The sequence below is a fragment of the Ruditapes philippinarum genome, unplaced genomic scaffold (assembly GCF_026571515.1).
Source record: "Ruditapes philippinarum isolate M1 unplaced genomic scaffold, ASM2657151v2 ctg2513_1_1_1_1, whole genome shotgun sequence".
NCBI classification, from domain to species: domain Eukaryota; kingdom Metazoa; phylum Mollusca; class Bivalvia; order Venerida; family Veneridae; genus Ruditapes; species Ruditapes philippinarum.
In genome coordinates, this window is record NW_026866048.1 from 12,110 (window position 1) to 36,007 (window position 23,898).

General features: G+C 31.5%; 1 protein-coding gene across 5 annotated transcripts; it reads left to right on the forward strand.

The window, feature by feature from the left end:
- The first annotated feature begins 310 nt into the window (after positions 1 to 310).
- Positions 311 to 23,027, forward strand: LOC132731114 (protein SCAF11-like). 5 transcript variants are annotated; one of them, XM_060717233.1, is made up of 13 exons: positions 311 to 524; positions 1,995 to 2,066; positions 10,684 to 10,767; positions 12,932 to 13,252; positions 13,584 to 13,697; positions 14,059 to 14,106; positions 14,399 to 14,567; positions 16,409 to 16,460; positions 17,325 to 17,520; positions 17,765 to 17,927; positions 18,186 to 18,328; positions 18,555 to 18,680; positions 19,079 to 23,027. In XM_060717233.1, exons 4-13 carry the CDS (start codon positions 12,961 to 12,963, stop codon positions 22,435 to 22,437), a joined length of 4,662 nt encoding a protein of 1,553 aa, XP_060573216.1. In that variant the 5' UTR covers positions 311 to 524; positions 1,995 to 2,066; positions 10,684 to 10,767; positions 12,932 to 12,960; the 3' UTR covers positions 22,438 to 23,027. The 5 variants fall into 5 exon arrangements, with proteins under 5 accessions (XP_060573216.1, XP_060573218.1, XP_060573217.1 ...); XM_060717235.1 differs by lacking the exon at positions 1,995 to 2,066; XM_060717234.1 differs by lacking the exons at positions 311 to 524; positions 1,995 to 2,066 and adding an exon at positions 4,931 to 5,067.
- Positions 23,028 to 23,898: the final 871 nt, after the last annotated feature.

The window sequence follows — 23,898 nt, forward strand, 5'->3', positions numbered from 1 at the left end:
ATAAAAAAACAAATGGCTATTTACAGTTTTTTTTATCTACTTCAATATTTTTTTTGACAAAACACTAGTCACTAAAAAAATAACATCTTATCTTAATTTATCATACTGGAGAATCTTATTAAATTTACATTGACTATAAAAGCACCCATTCCGAATAAGTTGCCTCCCTTTATGCCGTTCTGTCTTATTATTGGTCAATGCTGATAAAAAAGTAAGCATGAACAAAAAAGCCGCAGCAAAAATTCGATCGGTGCAAGATTTTATACACAGGTTAAAGATGAGTCATCATTATTTGCAGTGAATGCAACGTACAATATTAGGTATCGTGTGTAAAGTTTACAACTTTCAATATAATAATCGGTTATATAATAGGGTTTGGTGATATTAAGTATTATTGTGATCGCAATTTAACGCCGCCTAAATGAAAGTCTGTTATTTAGACTTTCAGAAAAATGAAGTAATTGTGTTGACTACAGGACAGAAACAAATTTAGGGCAATCGAGGATTAATGATCAATTACTACCGTAAGTAACGGTCTTTCATAGTTAAACATCATAATTTAGTCTACGTAAACATTGCGCTATTTTTAGCGATGTCAATTACAGTACGTGTTGCTATGGCCACACTTTTGTCGGACAGTTTGGATGAGATGAATTTTGCTCAATTGTTTTACATCAGTGTTAAACAACAGGTTTACGGTTAACTATATGTCTCGAAACTAATAATATTCTACATGAAAACCATGGTGGTTTCTTTGCGCTGATCACTTATACATAGAGGATATTTGTTTGTTTGTGTGTAAGATGAAATTTTATTTCATCGAGTGGGCTTTAAAAACAGTATTCTCACGAGTGGCGTAGCCACGAGTGAGAATACTGTTTTTAAAGTTCACGAGATGAAATAAAATTACATCTTACACAACAAACAGACAAATTTTCTTTTTATTTTATGCTTAAAAACAAGTTAAAACGAAATTTCCATAATTTTAATGTTAATATTAAAATCTGTTTCCCCCATTGAGAGCCCCATTTAGACGGAATTTCTCATTTAAAACAAGAAGTCTTGAGCTGAAAAAAAGTCCGCCAATCAAGGTTAAATGACGGTGATATTTATTCATTTTATCAAAAAATATGAATGATCGCTTGTTTTAATAATAAAAAGAAACAAATCTTGTAGGAGAAAAAGTCCAACCATCCATCCATATTTCTGTTACTTACTGCGAATTTATATTAGACCTGGCTTTGTAAAATGTAAGCGGCAGCCATTTTTTAAAGTTGTGTATTTCATGGGAGGAAAATAATTGTGTAAGATTCAGAAGGATATGTTTTGGATTTGTTAGTCATACACCTTTTTAAAAGAAAGAAAACTTATTTGAGGATTGTAACAGACAAAAAATAACTGTTGACAGAAGTGAAAACATTCAGAAAAGGAGCTAGGAAATTGGAAAACTTGGAAGCTTGTTAAGGAACGCTGGGTATTTTTACTTATTTTACGAGTGATGGCTGTCAATGCTTTTCAATTTTTCATAAAGCATACGGCAGTTATTGCTCGTAGGATACTTTAATATGCCCAAATGTCATCAAGAGCAGTTTTGCATGGGGAAGGAATGTATTTTTCAGACTGTAAAAACGAAACAAAAAACATTTAGAGACGAAATTTTGTGATTGGAATTTGAAGGAATAGAAGTAAGTTTTCTCTCTTTACTACTTTTGACATTTAAGTTATTTATCTATTTCAGCTTTGCTATTTCTTTAAATAGCCTGACATTGTCAGAATTGTCAGTAAAAATAAAATTGAGGTACTACATGGGGAAAATCTGAAAAAAAGAAGTTTCGTCATTGAAAAAAGTGAAATTATATTTTGATAATTTTCACTGTGAAATTATCAAATATAATTTTCACGGATAAATCAGTAATCCACTGAAAAGCATAAAATAAACTATACTCTCTTACTGAATGAAAAAAAAACACTGAAACTTTTCTCTGCTTTTGTAGATTTCTCTCAAGCTTTTGATAGTGTATGGAGGATGGACCATTGGCATAAATTGCTCGAAAATTCCATAAATGGTAATTTTTTCATAATTTTTAACAATATATTCAAATACAATAAATCATTTATTTCGCATAATTTAGCTGTATTCGGCGTCGTTTATTTTCTAAATTGGGGTAAGACAGGGTGAAAATTTATCTCCAGTCCTATTTTCCATGTACTTAAATGACCTCCAAACTTTTTTACAGAATAGTGGAACTGTTGGATCACGACGATCTTACTTTATTGCTTAAACTTCTTGTTCTTCTCCATGCAAACGAACACCGCTGACGATATTGAAATTTGCTTGAACAATTTTAATTTTACTGTAATAATTGGCATCTAAACGTGAACTTGAACAAATTTAAAATAGTAATTTTTGTTGCTCGATAAACTTGGAATTTTGTATTTTATTAAGGAGAAAATATTGAAATCCAATTCTTAACATTACTTAGGTGTGACATTCTCTAGCAATGGTTCGTTCCTTACAGTTCACTCCGCCCCTTCCATTGTTTTTTTATCTAATCATCGTCGAGAGATTTTCAAATTTTTGCTCAATTTATCTGTTTATTTTGACATTGTGCACAATGTCTATTAAGTAAAATCATTAAGTGAAACTATTAAGTTGTCAATATGGCAGTTTCCAAATATAGAGAATTAAGCTCCGCCTACCTGAATGGTATAATCTCATATGGTATGAAAAGAAAATCTCAGATATTCAATAATTTAAGAAAAATAAGAAAAAAAAATGAAATAAATCAAAAAACATTCCTAGGCTCAACGTTTTGTCAGCAAAACGGGAAACCATAGATTTTTATCATATTTCAGCCTTATACATGCGGATGAGGGGGCGGCATACACTAGCTCTATATACTAAAGGAGCCCTTTACACACAATTACATTAGAAGGGCTTGCGACATTTCAAAAACATTTTTTATGCTTAAAATGTATCCAGTTAATGTTTATACCAATGCTATATAGATCAAAAATAAATGTCCTAGGCCAGAATAGGTTGCTTTACAAAATGACCGGCTCAGCAGAGCAAAAAGTGGTTTGTATCTTTTTCGTCAGGAGCTGAACATTGCATGTTCAGTAAATGCGTCAGTGAATATTTATTTTTTCCCTCTGAGAGTAAGACTTTAAAGAATTTATCATCATCTGCTATTAGATTGACAATTAATGCGTCCGCCATGACATGTCTATGTTCTAAAACCCTCAACACTGTTCTCACACCCTTCAGTCTATGTCGCTAACGCTCCCATGCACATAATCTGTATATCATTCTAATTTGATCACACTGTATTACCTATTTTGACATATGGGTCGGAAATATTTCGATTTGAAAATAAAGATATATGAGAAAAAGTTCATAATGAATTTCTACGTAACATACCCAATTCTCATAAATCGCCCCCTTATACATACTAATGCACAAACTTGGACGATATACAATATCTATTATAATTAAAACTAGGATGATCTCAGTTTTGAATCGTTTCATTGAGGGGAAAGAAAAAAAATATCGTTCCAACTTTACAAATACATGACCATGGAGCTAAATATAGAAAAAGTGTTTATGTATAAGATTAAGTTTATGTACATGCACGTGATTTGTTTGGGTCCTGATTTGCCCGAACACAATTCTGAATGTCTCTTATCTTAGAGATCAATTTAAACTCATGATTAGGAAAACTGGTCGGTCATGTACAACAAACAGTCTTAGTAAGCGCAGCTTCAACATTCAAACATTACGTTAAATCATACGATCATAATTATTAAGAATATTTTAAAATTTTAGAGTAATTTGATTATATTCCTGTATTCAAATTAAGAACAGAAAATCATAAACTTCGAGTAGAAGTTGGAAGATACGATGATTAGTTATCCTTATAATAAAAGAATTTGTACATTGTGTGGCGACAGTCAAATTGCATTACTTGTTACATTGTAGGTTTATTTTGTTGCAGGCGACAAAGAGAGCATTTTCTCCAAAACGCAAATTTAATACACGGACACGATCTTAAATCACTTTTAATATCAAATAACATACATGTTATAGGGAGCTTCGTAAAATTTATTGATTCTATTATATTATCTTATTTAAATTTATAAAAATCGATATAGTCTATTCAAAGTCTATTCCAATATAGTGCGGTAAATTAAATTCTATTTGTTCATAATAATCAATATTTTCTCCTATGCACGTAGCTATTAATGACTTTCCATGCTTGTGCTAATGTTTAATACTAAATGTCGTGTTTTACATATATGTAGGTGCGTATTTGGAACATACCAGTTCAAATCATTACAAGAGACAATCTCCATATTTTTCCAGATTTATTTAGAATATTAAATTAATGGTGTACATTGACTTAAAATTAACCAATCCTGGCTCGATATGTTATTTAATAGTTTAGGAGAAGATATAATGTGGTTTCTCTTATGAAGTGAAATGTTTCTGTTTTGAATTGGAAGTGCACTCTGTGAAATGATTATAAATATTGTCATCGCGAATTAAACACAAATATCCTGGGTTCACCAGTACTTAATATCATTTTAAAGGCGTAGCGGTACTGAATTATTGTAAGGTGATTTGTGAGCTGTCTTGAGATATAATGAAAGCTTTTTGCTGATATAAATTATTCATGATTTTTTAAAAATTATTGTAATTTGAAACATTAAATTGTTGACTAAATTTTATAACTGTTTACAAAGGTGTTACTATCATTTGAGTTGGAGATCTACACATCCCTTTTTTTACCTGATTGTATCAAGTATCAATATATTAAAGACCCCGGGTACCAATATACAATTTAGAGTAAAGGGTATCCAGCATACTTAAGAGTCCCCGACCCACTAGACTGTAACATTACTTCCTGGTCGAATCGAAATTCTTATTAATTCATTTTTATAAAGAAAAGGCGCCGTTCAACATTCATGCATTGACAAGTTGAAACATAATATGATTTTGCTAACATTTTGCAATTGTTCGATAATGATAAAGAAGTAACACTAGTAAGCAAATGCGGGTTCTTCAAGGTAAGATTGTTTTTGATTTGTAAGTTATTACTTCTATCTTTATACATGTACATTTATAACATATAATGTATATGTTTGATAATAGAAAACAACCCAATTCTTTTGAAAGAGCTTATTGTTTTTCTTCTGCAGTTCAGTAACAAAATAGATGTATTTTTATCATAAGGCTGACTGGTAAAGCAATGATAATTTCCGTCACTATAAACGTTAGAGTTAGGTTTTCTGATCCGTTGTATTTGAATGTTCATTTGTTTATTAAATTAAGTATTGATTTGTCGTATTGTTATGTTTTCGCTTTGTGCCCCGTGGAGCGAAAGTACGCTAAATGTTTACTTTTTATTTCGCTCCTTTGTGCAAAAAATTTGACATAACTCCTATCAGCCATCAAACTCAATCAATAGTTCCTTTCATCAGTTGAAAAAAAAGTGTTTTCTTGTTAAGATTCTTTACTACTGGTGCCCATGTCTTTTGTTTTGGTGACAAAATATGTGTCTTATAAAATGTCACTAACGGTTTAGCTTCTTTCAATCCTAAATCCTAAACACTTCTATTGATGCGGATTCCTGTCTTTGCTCTTTGATATTTTAAACAGAAAATGATTTAGTCGTAATAAAATCCAGTATTTGTTCTGGATTATTGGACAATTACCAAGTAGTTCAATGGTACTAAATGTTTCGTATTGTACAATCCGAATTAAGAGTAAACTTTCTTGAACATAAGAATAACAAAACTTAATTAAATGAATGAATGGTCGAAAGAGGCACGTTGTTTAATGTACAGCATAGTCATTTAAGCAGTATTCACATATGTATACACAGGGTTAATATTTTACATGGTGTTTGCATCATATTGACTGATAAGCAAACACTAGATAAAAGCCGGACGGATGGCCTTATAGTTTATCATAGCCGTTAATTAAAAAAAAATGATACTTATCTTCCAAAAACTACGGAGGCCCTGGAGGGACATTTATTATTTAAAAGTTATTACTAATTACCTATTATTTATAACTTATTACTTAATATTATTTTCAGATTATTTATTATATTTAGTATTGAAACACCCCTGTGCATGTTGTAGTCTGATTATATAATGTTTGTAATAAATTTGTTTAAACTAAATACATTTTAAATTATTATGTAAATAAGAAATATCCGAGTAAAATAAATATCACGTGATAAATATTAAGTAATAAATAATAAGTAATAAATAACAATTTTCCTTCCAGGGCATCCGTATTATATAACCTTCTATAAACGATGTTCTCCTTCATCTTTTCCGCTAATTGTCTTGATGTAAACAGTGTTTTGTCGACTTTCAGATATTGAAAATAACATCTGTTTCAGATGCATTTAGATAAAAGATCATCAACAATAGTACATGTTGATGGTAGACCTAAGTCAGGTTTATTTGTATATGAACGCTCAATATATTAAGTTTGTTTTAAAAGAAATATTATTTCCTGATTGTCTAGATTTTTAAGATGGGGAATTGACGATATTTTTGTAGGAGGAATCACAAAAATATTTAAATGTTTTACAAGGACATTTATTATTTAAAAATTATTATTTATTACCTATTTTTTATAACTTATAACTTATTATTTACAGAATATTACTTATAATTAGTATTGAACAATGACATTGTTGGCAAGAAAAAACTGTTTGCATCAAGACAATTACTGGAAAAGATGAAGGAGAACATCGTTTATAGAAGGTCATATAATACGGAAGCCCTGGAAGCAAGATTATTATTTATTACTTATTATTTATTACTTAATATGTTTAACATAATTATCAATTATTATCTATTACTTATTATTTATAACTTACTATTTATCAATTTACTTCTTATTTCAGTCGAATATATCTTAGTTACATAATAACTTAAGAAGTATTTAGTTTGAACATATTTATTGCATTCATTAATTAATCTGCAGACTACAACATACACATATTTTAAATGATATATTCAACTGAAATAAGTATTAAGTGATAAGTAATAAGACTTAGTGATAAATAATAAGTGATAAATAATAAGTTTTAAATAATAAGTTATATATTATAATTGATAATTATGCTAAACATGTTAAGTAATAAATAATAATTAATAAATATAATTTCCTTCCAGGGCTTCCGTAGTTTACGCTTCTTTGTCTTCTTGCAATGTGCTATCTTCTTGGAAAGTATCCCATGAATCAGAATTAACATACAGTTTTATTTCCTGGTTAATTTTCTTTTATGAACAACAAGTTTGTATTTTTCTACAGTGATACACTGAGGTGTAGTAGACATATCATATTTCAATGATCAGTTGCGCACTTTGTATAAAGTATCTGCATATAAATGTCAAATCGTAAAGCTTGCAAATATTTTGTGATATTTACATAAGTTTAGGGAAGACACGCTTGCAGAATGTAGCGTTTATTTTCAGAGGAGATAATTTCTGTTGTTTTAAAAAGAGTTTTGTTTATTTGTTGAAGTTTGCTGAGCTTAATTGTTTTGATCTTTATTAATCTGGGTTCATCGGTTGTACTAACTTAAAGTTGTTTCGTTTGTTGAATAATATCTGGTTGTCGAGTTATATATTTGTTTGATCAGATATATTTGGTTGATATTGGTTGAATTGTATTGAGTGGTTTTTCTTGTCAATATTTTCATAGTTGATGCTTTGGTTTTGAAGAGATCTGTAGATATTGGATGCTTTGGGTTAAGTTGTTTTTGATGCTGATTAGATTTTGTGAAGTTAATAATTTTTGGTTGAATGTTGGTGTATTATACTGTAGTTTCTTTTCTGTGCCACACTATTTATAAAAATCAAGTTGGTATAATGTGGATTAAAATGTTTAAGTATCTATTCAATTTTGATGAAGAGATTTTGTACGTAATATTTATGTTCTACCTATGTTGCTCTCCTTCGCTAAGTTCATTTGACATTGATATGTTTGGTCAATTAGAGTCTGATATTGAGACATATAACTCTCTTGGTAAAATATTTTTGCTAGGCGATCTAAAATCAAGGCCCTCGACATTATCTGAGATCACAAACACTTGGGGTTATAAGCGTGGTCCCATTCTTAATCCGCACTTGTATACACCATGTCTATTTTTACTTTGCAAACCTTACGTCAAAATCTATGTATATTATTACGACCTGGTCACATGTCTTTTCCGCTATTTTGACGACGTTTAAAAAACTCCCTAAAATATCATAATTGATAAAGATAACAAGTACGCTTTCCTAGAATGAGTTTCGGCACTGTTTTGCGCTTTCATATAAGGCCGAGAACCGGACATAATTCTCTAACGAATGAAACACGTGCAATTTTTCTTTCACGGAATCATCACATCCGAAGGAATTTCATCCGGCCAGTTTGATAATCACTTGAAATTATAAAGAAACATAATTCAAGTAAAAAATATATTTAAACAATAAATGTAAAAGTATTAAAGCTACATTAAATAAATATGTAAAAATATTTTTCCGTCTGCCTAAAAACCAGACATTCTACAGTTTCATTAACCTTTTTTTAACATTAATGTTGTAAATCTCATCAAATACCATTCATAAATTGGGATTTTAAACGGAAAACTCCGCGGTAACACTAAAGTTCGTAGTCGAATTTTAACATGCAAATGAAGAATATCCGCAGCTCGTGTATGCGCTACGTTATAGCTGCTATCCGGAACACAACAAACACAACAAATATGAGATTTTTTTGTGCAAATACACTTTAACCGTTTTAGCTTCAATGTGTACTAGGCCTAGGGTTCAGAAAAAAAGAAATCTCACAAAAAAGATTAAATTTGTACAAAACACCCCTTACTATGCGATAAAGTACGTTAAATTAGGACTGCTACTTATAGTCATGCTGGTTGATTTGATACTGATATACAGTTGATCCGAAGGCGGAGTTTCTCATGCAAACTGAAATTCTACTTTCAATTTCGGCACAATGAGGTTGCACCCTTTTTATGCTTGTTTAAATAACTCATTTTGGTTGTCTGGACACCAAAGTAAGATCTTGGGTCGTTATGAAACCCAATTTGTTAATGAAATGTCGCTATTTCTGTTTTTATGAAATTTATTTAATGTAGCTTTAACGTAAGAAGAAATAAAATTGTTCTATATTTTTTTTTTACCTAGTATTTTCGCTCCCTAAAATATTGGCCATGCGCCGAGAGGTTAAGGCGTCGGAAGCTTATAGCTTCCTACACACCGTTCATTGACCGCCGCTTTTCCTTGTTGATCTTGTTTAACATATTTTAGTTAGATCATCAATATATTCTAAACAAGATGGGAAACTGTTGTAATATGTTGCATTTGTGTAAAGAATATGATAGAGTTTAATAATATTAAGTTTAAAATGACTTTTGAAACATTGTCAATTATTTATACATGTAATATCTTAAACGTGCTGTTTATCGTTAGCTTAAAAAGTCGATGTACACTTTCACGTTTGAAAAGTATTTGACATCAGGTCGCTTGCAGAGGGTTCTCATTTGTAAGTCTTAGATATTACCATTATATCTTCAGGGTTTGCGTCACGTAAGGTTCCATTAGAAATCATTGTTGGATCGAATCTTTATGTACACCTAGTCTAAACTTTTATCAAGTATTTTAAGATAAAAGAAACGGATGTGAAAACACATTTTTCCATGATGTTAGTGATCTCAGAATTAACTGCAGTATAATAAATTATTGTTTATGATAATTCTAATCAAAATTATGAAACAAAACAAAAATTATATGTCATTAAAAGGCATATTATTGCGCAGAAACAAATAAATGTTTTCTTTTTTAGAATGAGGAAACTTGAATGTTATAATGTTTATAAATGGTTTTAAAATGTTATATGATTGTTATTTGAAGAAAGTAGCAATTATTGTCAAATAACTGTTATTGAATTAGCCAATTTACGAAAAGCAACAGATGAAAAAGAATGATCAGGAAATCAGCCAGTGGGTAATTTGTTTTATACCATTAAAATACATCAAAAATAAAAATGTTTTGAGAAATGAAAATTAAAGCATAATGGGCCTTTAAAAGCATACAAAAATATGCGTTTTAACAAGAAACAGAGGTAAAATATTCAGAAATGTTTTCGTCAATTTTCTTCCTGGTTAATTCAATTCTTTTTTCGCAAGTTTACAATTACAGTCTTGAAAAAAAGTAGGCTATGTATTGAGATCAAAAAATTAGATATCACCGCTCATAAAAGAACGCGCTCTTGCAATGCAATGCAAAACAAACAAACCATCGACCACAGGCTTAATCATTAACTTTTGTTATTATGTCTTTAATATTTTCGTTTCAATGTCGAAAAAATCTTAAGGCATTTAAAACATTTTTTATGAATAAAGAAATTAGAAAATAGTGGGCGATTTCTTTACAAACCTAAGAGTGTTAACTGGTATGAAATCGAAATCTTAACGACTATTATAACTTTATCTTAAAAAGTATTTATTACAAAGTTTACACTATCATCACATTATCTTTTTCTGATATTGAATTTAGTAAAAAAAATAGCAAGAACTATACATTTGTTATAAATAAATGTTCCTAATTATCACCTTTGTTTCATTCTTTTATGTCAAATTGTTTTTCTCTATTCAGATAAAAGACTGTTTTTCTGATGATAAATGATGTACGTATAGTCTGGGAATATTATTTCAAAACACTTACGTCACTCAGTTATAGGTATGTATTTTACTAAAATGGAGATTTTTAGTCCCCTACCGGTTTAACCGGAGGGGACTTTAGGTTTACCCTCCGTCCGTCTGTCTGTCTGTCCGTCTGTCTGTCCGTCTGTCTGTCAGTCCGTCCGTCCACAAAACTGGATCCCGCGATAACGCAAAAAGTACTGAATTTTTTTTTATGAAACTTGATATATTGATAGATGGCAGAAAGGACATTTTGCATGTCTTTTTTTTTCTTTCTATGTTGAAAATTCTGGTTGCTATGGCAACAAATAGTCTGAAAATATGGCAAATTTAACACATAAACTGGATCCAGTGATAACTCAAAAAGTACTGAAAATATTTTTATGAAACTTGAAATATGGGGAGATGGCAGTCTGGAGATTATGCACATTTTTTTCATTTCTTCCTATGTTGAAAATTCTGGTTGCTATGGCAACAAATAGCCTGAATTTCAAGATTTCTGATTAAAAATGTTCAGCTTTTTCACTAAAAGTTCTTTATTTCTTAAGGTGTTTACTTCAAACTTTAAATATAAGTTTCTGGCCATCAACCACATCATATGTGACAAGGTTGACAACTCTAGCACAAAAATTATCAGCATTACCTCCCTTGAACATGTTTATGAAAAAAAATGTTGTCTTTTTTAAATAACTTCTTTATCTCCTAATGTATCTACTTCAAACTTCATATATATGTTTCTTATTATCACTCAACATTTTTGAGGTGGTTAAATACTCTAGCAAGACTATTTCCAGAATTATCTCCCCTTTGAACTTAGGTTTTTTTTTCGAGAAATTGGTATTTTTCACTCCAACTTCTTCATTCCTTATAGGATTTACTTTAAAATCCCACATTATAATAATATGACAAGGTTGTATAAACATAATTTCCTTACTAGGCAGGGAAACTTAACACATTACTGCGATATAGACAAACTTAGAACTCAAAAGATTTAAGTTCATTCATGTCATTCATCCACTGGTAAAATTGAATGGCCAATGGCCCATCAGAATGTTGCTGGGGTTCTAACCGGTAGGGGACTTATGGATTGCTTGCAATACTATGATAATTGCTTGTTTTTTTTAATCAAATACAAATATTCATTTGAATAGTGCATACAGCGAATTACATGTAATAACAATTTAATTAACTTTGAGTGCATGTAGTAAATGATGTGCAGTTATGTTTAATTGATTTGAGGCAGGAATGATAAATATATTGTGATGATTTTATATACTGTGTAAATTTTCCTCGTATTCATACTGGAAAATATAAACAAATGAGAACATAGAGCAACAAAGTGAGGCAACATTCACAGAACACAACCTACTACATAAAACGGCTTGTTGCTGATCAATAGAGATTAACGTTTTTTTTTACAGTTTATTTTCAATAATTCTTTGTTGGACGAGACTCTAGTATTGTGCTAAACAATGCATTATAATTTACATCATTTTTAAATCACAAGTGTTTTTATATTTCTTTCTTAAAATTAAAAATATTTGATGATGATACACACACATATTTTTTGAACGTCTCAATATGTAAGGGCAATAACTGGTAAAAGAATACCTAATGTTAACAAGTATGGTTATTTCAAGTTAAAAGTGTCAAACCCGTGATATTGGTCGTAAGGGATGACGCATTTTTCATTATCCGTTACGTACAGACTCTAAAATTTTCATGTTGTTTGTTGTGATAAATGTCCCGATGGATCACACTTACTTTCGAATTTCGTATGTGTTAGGCCTTTAGCAAGTAAGATTTTTTGTATTGTTTTCTAAAGTTTTATTTGAGAACATTTTTATTTTATTTTTTTGTAGCACCAGTAGCCCTGTATCTGATGACAAAATAAAGTTGCAAAACCACAGTAACCATCGGATCTTTAATTGACAATAAGACTGAATTCAATGATAATATATTTTTAAAGGTCACATTGTTGGAAAAGTTCCATTCAATACGGTCGTAGAATTCGATATTTATGAATTCAATTAAAGATTTTCAACTTAATGATGATAAAGGTTATACAGTGCACGTGCTCGAAACATTAAACTTATATCATTTACAACACTACATATTAATATCAAGATATGCAAAATGACTTGTATATTTGTAAAGATGTAGATGAAACTTAATAAGATATCTTATTCACGTATATGTAGCATTTGTTGGGAAAAGATAAAGAGCAGTGATGGCGTGTTTGATTCCTGAAAATTGGCCTGTTCAATATAATGATGAAGACCCTGAAAACGGTAACGAGGCTGAATATAAAAATGATGGGCTTGAAGATCGTATTGTGAAAGAAAGTAAAAGTGCTAAACTGAATGTCATCGTATGTTTCGTAATTAATCTCATTGTACAAATGCATCTATCCATCGTTGACATCTCAATCACTGACACCGATTTGCTAGAGACATTAGACGTAGACACAACCGAAGCCAACAGTGCAAACAACATCTACAAAAGTTTGACCAATCTCTATGGTAAAACAGCTTTGTTTTTGTTACTTTCTTCATCATTTATTTCATTTTCTAATTACATGCATTAAGTTCTGGGAACATTGGAACTGATATTCCACATCTTTAACAATGTATTTTGTGGTAAATATTTGTGTAATATCTAGTGCAGCTTAAAGGAACCGGAAAGAATAGCTGAAACGGGTAATAATTTAGTGAGTGTAACATAAGAAAACAATCTAAAAAATGAAGGTAGGTTTGATTAACTTTCATATTATTAGGTCTCTAGCAATAAGGATCTTTTCTCAAAACAATTATTTTAAATGTTTGTTTTTTATTTTGTTGTCTTATTTTGTAGCACCATTAGCCCTGTATCTAATGTCAAAATCAAGTTATAGGACCACAGTAGCCGTCGGATCGCTTTTGATATGTGTAGCATTTGCAAATATATCTTTCTTAAATAACGGATCTGGTGAGTAAAGTATTTCCAATTACTTTCTACAAATTCAGATAAAGGAATATCCAAACAATGATTAAATCACGGTTCCCAACCGCATAAAAAAAGAAACCACTATTAAAAGATTTAGCGTTCTCTGCTTTACACTGGTCAAGCGTAGACTTTGCTATTTTCTCCATCGAAAAGCTAAATTAAATGCTATAAAAAGTCAGGACATATTATTTCATATTTGATGTCATATTTTGTAATTGAATATCTGTAAAGACATTGTGTTTGCTACTCTCTCAATCACACGTTTATCAAATTTCAATTTCTCAATTTATAAAGTAATGATTTGCTAAAATGTGTAAAACGTTCATATTATCGTACATTTTAGAGGGAACTATTAGCTGGTATTGGCAAGTGTGGTTGTGTGGACCAGTTGGTAAGTTACATTGAGATCTCCTCTTTAATTATTTTTGAACATATAATTATTTATATCTTGTTTTATCAAATTTAATGGGATAAAAATCAAGTCGGCAATGTAATGCAATAAGGCTTAAATTTCAATTCACTTATTGTTCATTCTTTTCATAAGAAAGAACAAAAAATAAGTATAATCTTAAAAAATATTTTGACAATCAATGTGATCCTATTTTACTGAACATCTGTCATTGATTGATGATTATAACCCTTCTATTCTAATCTATTAACATCATGATATCTGTTGAATGAAGCTTTAGGTGTGAGCTGCCTCAAACTCGGAGCAATAATTCCAGTACTGGAATATTTCAAACGTGACAGAATGAAAGCTCTAGTTATTACTAGGTTAGGTACCGTCATTGGTGCTTCGGCGACCATTGGTATAATGTTTGCAGATAATCTTAGCTGGAGAACATTGTTGAGGTATGTTGATGCCATAAATAACAGATATGATGACAGCATAAATATTTTTCCTATAAATAGATATATATCGTGTAAATTTTATGTATGTTTTTTTTTCTTTTTGTAAGCTCACCTGAGCTAGCTTAGGGTGAGTTTTTAGGATCGTTGAATGTCTGTCGCCCATCCATGTCCGTTAACACTCTAGCAGTCACATTTTTGCCTCAATTATCATCAAACTTGATCACGATGTTTGTCCAGGTAATTGCTCGAATGAATTTAAACATGGGACATCCCGGATGAAAAACTAGGTCACAGGAGCTAAAAATAGTTAAACCTTGTTAACACTCTAGTGCTCACAATTTTGACACAATCATCATCAATCTTAGTCAGGATGCTTGTCTTGATAATTGTTCGGATTAGTTCGAACATGGTTCATCTCGGATAAAAAAACTAGGTCACAGGAGCTAAAAATAGAAAAAAAACCTTGTTAATACTCTAGTGGAACCATTTTTGACTCAATTATCATCAAACTTAAGCATGCTTGTCTAGGTAATTGCTCGGATGAGTTCGAGCATGGGTCATCGCGGATGAAAACTAGGTCACAGAAGCTAAAAATAGAAAATCTTGATAACACTCTAGTGGCTTCTGTTTTGATCCAAATATCCTGGAAATTGGTCTGAAAGTTTGTTTTGATGATATGGAGGTCAAGTTTGAATATGGATTATTTGCTGTCAAAAACTAGGTCACACCGCCCAAATATGGAAAAGCCTTGTAAACACTCTAGTGGTCACATTTTTTACTCATTTATCATAAAACTCAGGATGCTTGTCAAGGTAATTGCTCTGATGAGTTCAACATGGGTCATCGCTGATGAAAAACTATGTCACAACCGCTAAAAATAGAAAAATATGGGTCACTTGAGGTCAAAAACTACGTTACAACGCCCAAATATGGAAAAACATTGTTAACACTTAAGTGGCTACTGTTTAGATGATTTCTAGGTCGAATATGGGTCACCTGGGTTTAAATACTAGGTCAAACTGCTCAAATATGGATAATTCTTGTAAACACTCTAGTGGTCACATTTAGACTCACCTGTCATGATACTTAGTCAGAATGCTTGTCTAGCTAGTTGTTCGGATGAGTTCGTTGGGTTAGTTGAGCGATCTAGGGCCATCTTGGCCCTCTTGTTTAATAATAGTTTACATTATTTATTGTGTTATTTTATAATTCTTGATTTTTTTTAGAATTATTCTACAGAATACAAATCTATTTCAACAGGCTACTGCATGTTTCATTGATGTTTGTTGTTGTTGGTGGTGGTGTTATTTTTAGCTGGACTATTCGAAGCGATTATACTTCTGTCGCCTTCAGTGTCGGCGTCACACTTTTAAGCTAAGTTTTTGCTTGCAAGATGGTGTCTCCAAAACTACGAATGGGTTGAAACTTTACACACTTGTTTGTGATATAAAATGTTACTGTCCAAAGTCAATAACTAAATTAAAATTGATTTTGACAGATCCATGACCCTTTTTAACTTGGAAAATTCTACATTATATAGGCTGTTGTTTTACTTACAAGCACAGATAAGCGTCGAGCACGCTGTTCTACCGACAGCTCTTGTATTAAGATGTTGTGTGTGTGTTTGCGCGCGTGTGTTCGTGTGTGTGCTACGTAGGTGCGGGGATGGGTGTATTCATGTGAGTGTTGTTGTTATTATTATGATTATTATTATTATTATTATTATTGTTGTTGCGTTTTTGTTGGTGTTGGTGTTTTGTTATCTTTTGTTGTTTTTGTATTTTATTGGGGTGTTTATTTTAACTATATTAACTTTTTATTTACCGGATTATATTTTTCAGGATAAATGCAGGTTTATGTGTACCATGTTTGGCAATAGCTTTTATTCTAAAGGTAAGTTTAATAGATATTAGAGCCGCGTCATGACAAAACCAACATAGTGTGTTTGCGACCAGCATGGATCCAGACCAGCCTGCGCATCCGCGCAGTCTGATCAGGATCCATGCCGTTCGCTATCAGTTTCTCTACTTGTAATAGGGTTTGTAAGCGAACAGCATGGATCCTGATCAGACTGCGCGGATGCGCAGGCTGGTCTGGATCCATGCTGGTCGCAAACCCATTATGTTGGTTTTGTCATGACGTGGCTCATTTCTAAAACGGATAAAATTCATAACAGTATCTATATTTATTAAGAGAGGTTACTGCAGTCTTTAATGATAAAATATATGTCATTCTTGCACCATGAATAAAAGAATTTAATGATTTAGACATTATTGAAAAGCAGAAACCAAATACACTATGCTGTTATAACATAACAATGTGATATTATAGTGTATTTACCATTTTAAGCCCTATTGAGATCCATAAATGTATTTGGTAAGCATGTTTAAAGTCCCTGTACTTCATACAGTATATAGTCTTACATGTCAAACATTATGATTATCAGACCATCAGTTAATTATAAAAAGCATAGCATACAGCCGAATTAAAATGTTCGTGTAAATAAAGGGAGGTAATAAGAAGGTTTATTTGGATAAAGTCTTTGCTAAATTGTCAATAAAAACAATATATATATTATTCTTAAAGCTTGTATATAATGTACAAAACATTGTATAAATGTAACAAATACTTGGATGTCTATACGTGCATATAATTTCAGTCATTTGCATGTAACATCCTTGATTTCAACGTATATGATCTTTAATAATGACATTTGACATACATGTAATAATATATACTTTTGATATCGTTTATAAGGATATAGTTATAACGGACAGAATGAAAAAAGAAAATGACAGGAATGATGATACAGATGAAAACAAGGGAGATGATGAGGATGAAAAAGGGTGTAGTGGCATCATTAAGGAATTTCTGAAAAATACATTTCGCATTCCAGTACTCAAAGATAAAACCTTTTGGATCACGATTGTTGTGTTTTTCTTCTTTAGTTTCGGTATGTATCTAAAAAACTTGAATAACATGACAAGAATAATTCTTAGCAGTCAATGACTTTGGTGATTGTAATATTCTATAACATGTTTACGTAATTTTAAGTTAAAAAAAATTGCTCGATCAATATATGTTATTGCATTTTGAATTGGAAAACAGTCTAACATGACAGTTTTAATGTATTGTATTTCTTATTATTTTAACATACAATTATTTATAATTATATTCATTATATAATTTAAAAACAGGAACATCGCTTCCGACTTTCAGTTTGCCAGAAATTTCAAGTCAAATGCAGGAACAATTGGCGCCGCCTGTAGATTCATTCTATGAAGTATTATCAGCAAATGTTGGCACGTTACTTGGGCTTATCCTAACATATCTACTAAAATCACTTCCATGTGTAGAAAGGTAATGCATTATACCATATTTTAATATAACAACCGGATATGCCCGATATACAATTGCATGGTATTGCTGTATCATAATGATTGATATATTTTTATAATCTAAAAATACCTCAGTCCACACAATTGTGATATTTTGATATTTTATTTGCACGTACGTATAAGTTCCTTTCTTAATTACATAAATTATATGGGAGTATATATGACACTTAAAATGATTATCGAACGATATAAATAATCCAGGTTGGTCTTTTCATTTCAGGTATAGGAACAGAAAGAGAAATATGGGTTTCGTGTTCTGCATCATCACATTGTCTGGTTATATAATGGCTATCCTGTCTTTAGTAACACAGGAAAACTTTGTTTATTACATAATCTACATACTAGTCCTTACAATTTTCGAAGGTATGCGTCGACGTTTTAAAACACATTAGACTTATTATATTTAATGCAACATAATTATCGTTAAATACTTCCGATCTATTATAAAAGAAATGTAGTTCAAAACAAAACTATATGTTCTATTGTTACTTCAAGAATTAAAATTAAAGTATATTTAAAACAATACTTAAAAATGGTATCAACTAAGAGAAATCTTTTTTTTTAAATACCATTTCTTACATTTTGTAAGTTCTGACAGAAAACTTCCGAGATGAATCAATGCCGTCAGCCTTTGGACGCTTTAACATTAGATTAACACAAGGATTTCTCCAAATGAGTGTAGGCCTAGGTGGTTTATCTGCATCAGCTTTTCAAAGTAAGTAGTGTAATAAAAAACATTATTGTCAAACGAATAGGTACAAGCACATTACTGCTATAATATATAAGTAAAACATTTCAAGTAAACAAAGGTTTGGTCTGTTCTCTTACTGAAGCAGATGAAATTCAATACTTGCTGAAAAGTAAAAAAAAGCTGTCATATGCTGCTTGATACATTCAGGTTTCACCTGGAAAGATATTATTTATGTATTTCTTATATCACTGATAATGTTTTCTCAAGTTTAATTGATTTTAAAGCTTGATTTCCTCATCTTGAGTCTTGCTTTGATATAATATGATAAAGATTGCTTTTATAAGTCTAACTTATACGATTAAAATAGGATAGGGAGTTTTTTTTATATACATTTGTAACATATTATAATGCCTATACTTCAGACGGTATCGATAAAGCTGACAATGACGGAGGCTGGAAACTGAACTTTAGATTAGGTGGAGGATTTTTGCTGATAAGTGGATCTATAACAGGAGTTGTATTAGCGTTTGATTTTATATCAAAGAGAACATTTCTCAGGCATTCATGTTTTGTAAATATATTGACAGACGGGACAATTACTAAACGAAAACCAGCACCAGCAAAAACGGGAAGCAAATGCTGCACATATATGTGTTGTATAAAATATCAGACAAAAACAGAAAAAGAAGACGAAAAACCAGCCGAATGCACTGATTGTTGTGATGGCTGTACCGATTTTAATTGCCCTCGATGTTTGACACTGCCGTGCTGCTTGAAGAAGCGACCAAACGATCGAACTGAAGAGCAGTCATGTGCTTTACCTTGTGCTTGTTGCAAGGGATTTTCACTTTCTTGTTTATCAATCTGTTGCCTGCCAAAGAAACAACAGAACGAAAATAAGGACACAAAGCAAACAAAATGTGATTTCAATTGTTGTAAGGCATTTTCACCTACATGTATTCCAAAATGTTCATCAATAGCATGCCTATCCAAGAAACGTTCTGAATCTGAAAAGAATGAAAAGGCCCAAACAGATATTGTGTGCAAGGGATGTTCTCTTCCTAGTTTTCGAAACTGTTTTAAGCTGCCATGCTCCTCAAAGAAACGACTAAAATCTCAAAGTGGTGCTAGTCAACAAACATCAAGAAAAGAGCCGTTATGTTCATCAAAATGTATCTCAATGCCATGTCTGGCGAGAAAAGAATCATATTCTGAACACGATGAAGAGGTTAGAAATTCGACTGAAAATGAAGGACGTTCTCCTGGATTTCCTAAATGTTTAAAGTTCCCATGTACATCAAAGGAGCAACCAAAGTCTCAAAATAAACCAAAGCAACATAGGCCAAGAAAAGAACTGTCATGCACCCCAAAATGTTTCTCAATTCCATGTGTAGTTAGAAAAAGATCTAATTCTAATGTAGATGAAGAGGCGAGAGATTCAACTGAACAGGAAAACAAAGGGTGTACTCCTCCCAGTTTCCCTAAATGTTTAGATTTCTCATGCACACCTAAGAAACGACAGAAATTTGAAGATGACACTAAAGTTAATGAAACAAGAAAAGAATTAAAATCTGTAAGCGGAACTGAAACGAAACGTCAGAAGAGAATATTTCCCCTATCGTGTTGTCTTAATTTCCAAATACCCGCATGCCTGCCGTCGAAAAAGCCTAGATCGGTTCTGAGTCAGTCAATAGAATCTGATATCGAAACTGAACATAATAATCAAAACGTTCCTGATCCTGTCAATGACGAATATAAACAAAGCAAATCTAAATGCAAAGGTTTTACCCTTTCGAAATGTTTTAAATTCCCAACTAAGCAACAATCGAGTCCCGAAATCAATACTTCACTGCAAGGATCTATTGATCATGAAACTGCCATAGGTTATGAATCTAACATAGAATCTGAACCAAAAAGATCTGTCAGTAAACCATTAACCTTTTCAAATTGTTTTAAGTTTCGAAACATACAGTGTTTGATACCAAAGTCGAGTTCTGAAATGTCATCATCAGATAGCAATTCTACAGTTCGACAATCTTCTTTACAGGACAAAATAGAGAGTTCTACCTCAGAGTTGGGTCTTAATGAATCTAAATATAGAGGATCAATGCTTCAGAACATGCAATGCTTTTCTCAGGAAAGTCTATCTTCGGAAAATCAAACTGCACCTACAAGGATTGAAGATCACATTGAAGAATCTCCAAAACAAGATAAATCGGCATGTAAAGGGATGACGCTTTTATGCTGTGGAGCATTTCCAATAAAAGATGACATGTCGTCATATGAATCTAATTTAGACAATGTGACATCAACAGACAGAACAGCATTACAGAATGACACTAAGCAAGACGAAATGGCCAAGGAAGAAGAAGATGAAAATGTTCCTGAAGTTGAAAACTCAAAAAGAACAATTACATATCATAGTGAACACAAATCTAGCTTCAACTGTTTTCATGCTATATTATGCCAATCAATTCCAAATAAAGTTACACCTACATCAAATCAATCTGATAGCGTATATTCTTCAGCTAAAACACCAGGACCATCTAGCATCGAAACCTCACAGAACTTAAATATTCAACCCAGTTCAAGCAAAAATGACGATAAATTCACTCAATCAAAAACACCTGACCCACCAGCTATGAGTGATTCAACGACAAAATGTAGTTTGTTTAATTGCTGTCCTCAATTTCAAAAGAAGCACGTCTATTTAAATTTTTCAGAAACATCTTCATTGTCCAAACAGCAATCTAATCAGAAAAATACAGAAACAGATATTGAGACACTTTCATCAAACAATGACACATCTGAAACAAGACCAGGAAAAGTGTCAACCCCAAAACCAAACTCAGAATCAGAGCAAGTAAATAAGGATAATTCTGGGGATAAAGAAAACGATAACACATCTGTGGATGAAGATAACAAGAATAAATCTGGGGATAAAGATAACAATAACAAATCTGTGGATAAAGATAACAAGAATACATCTGGGGATAAAGAAAACAAATCTGTGGATGGAGATGATAAGAATAAATTTGGGGATAAAGATAAAGATAGAAAATATGTGGATGGAGATAACAAGAATGGATCTGGGGATATCGATGACAAAAGTAAATCTGAGGATGAAAATCAAGATTTGCCAAGCGATACCGAACAAAATAACCTAACATTAGATGAATCCGATCTTTCTGAAAAGGAATCACCTGATACAGAAAATGAAAAAGCACCTACCACAAACCCAAGTAAAGGAAACGGGGACAAAAAAGAACCAGAACCTGATTTAACAGACGACCCATTCTTATTTTGTCAAAGACTTGAACGAGCAAAAGCTCCACCAACAAAGCCCATTTATCGAACTAAAAGACTTCAATATGAAGCATCTCGAATAAAAAGGATGTCTCAAAAAAGCGAGAAAATATTGAAATCACAAGAAGTTTCCCAATCGGCTGACAAAATAACGGACCAAAATCCGAAAAGTTTACATGGTAAAAATTCTGAAGGACTTTTGGATGACAATACCAAACATTACGCAGTTGACGAATCTGAATATGAAAGATCTCCAATGAAAAAGATGTCCCAAGAAGACGAAAAACCAATAAAAACACGAGAAGGGTCGCAATCAGCTGACGAAACTTTAAAGGAGCAACCTGATGATATTGAAGATGAAATGATTGCTGATTGTCAAAGATATGAACGAGCACTTGCCCCTCCATATAAACACATCTCTTTAAATAGAAGGCTTCAATATGAAGCAAAACGGACAAAAGCCAACAATGAATAATAAGAAATTCTTAAATTGTCTTCATATTTAATGACAAGTTTGGATATTCAAAACTCAAGCAGATTATCTAACATTGATTGTGTGTAATACTAAACTTATCTTGACAAACGCTTTATCAAAGGCTTACCATATGTGTTGAATTCAGTGTTCAAACATACCGTTATGTAAAAGTTGACGTTTAAATAGTTAAGATTTATATCGAGACCTACATTTGTTTTGGTTTCAAATTAGACTAGTGTAATATGCTTAAGACTAGTATCGACTACCATGTGAGTAAAATAAACACTTTAATGTATATATAACAGAACAAAACCAGAAGTTTTACGTTTATTGTATCAAATCTTCTACATATATCTTGTTGCTAAAATGTATTTGTGAACTAAATATTATCTTTCGCTGTAAAAAGATTGTTTGCGATTTCTTGATACTGGTGTACGTGTATAGTCTTGAATAGTTATTTAAACCTCATTCTATTATAATTGCTTTTTAATGTTACGTTTTTCTTTCTTACTTGTATACTCATACGTAATATACTTGTGTATTTATATATAATATCTGTAAAATAAATATTTAACCAGTCTTTTAAGTTGGTCTCTATTGATGTTTTCATGTTTTCACAATTGTTATACAAGCGTAATTTTTACGCAGTGAAGGAATGTCATCTGTGCACACCGAAATAATTGCTAGTTAGACGAATGTCTGTTTAGATCTGCGCAGTTTTTAAAATTAAAAGGGAAGCATTACGGCGAGAAAATGTCTGTTCGTCGCACTAGTAGTATTCGTTGTATACTGTGACATGACGGATACGATTTAGCCAATGTCGTTTTGTACGAAAAACCCGACACTTTGTATCTTATTTATATATAGACATAGCTGACACGCTCGTAAAGATTTATCCTAATATCTTGGATATTAATTAATTTTATCTCAATTAAACGATATATAGATTTTTATAAGCAAACAATGAAACGTCAAATTTGAGTATAAACTTAGTATACATGTTTTAGACCCGGGGTCGCGTAATAATCACACGGGCATAATATTACCACGGTTTATACATGTTTTTTAAAACTTGCCTGTAATTTTGTCAAGGCGCTTTGAAAATTGGTATAAAATCAGCATAGAGCAATTATTTGAATATTCTGACAGGATTAATTTTTCTTCAGAATATTTGTGTGAAATTGAGCTAAATCTCCAAATTTTGCATCTATCGTTGGGCATTTGGAAAAAAACCTGCAAGGTTAAGAAATATTACATTCATGAAAAGAAATGCTTTTAAAATTTGTCAGGGGTTTTAAACTTTGTTTCTTGTCCATTGTTTTATTTCTAAATGGGCTAGAACTAATCTTTAATTTTAGTTGAAAATGGCCAATTTCTCCGAAAAGGGTACCACTGATTTAAAACTTGTCATTCATTACCATACACAATTATTCTTTAGAATAAAGCTCTATTAACTTGTCA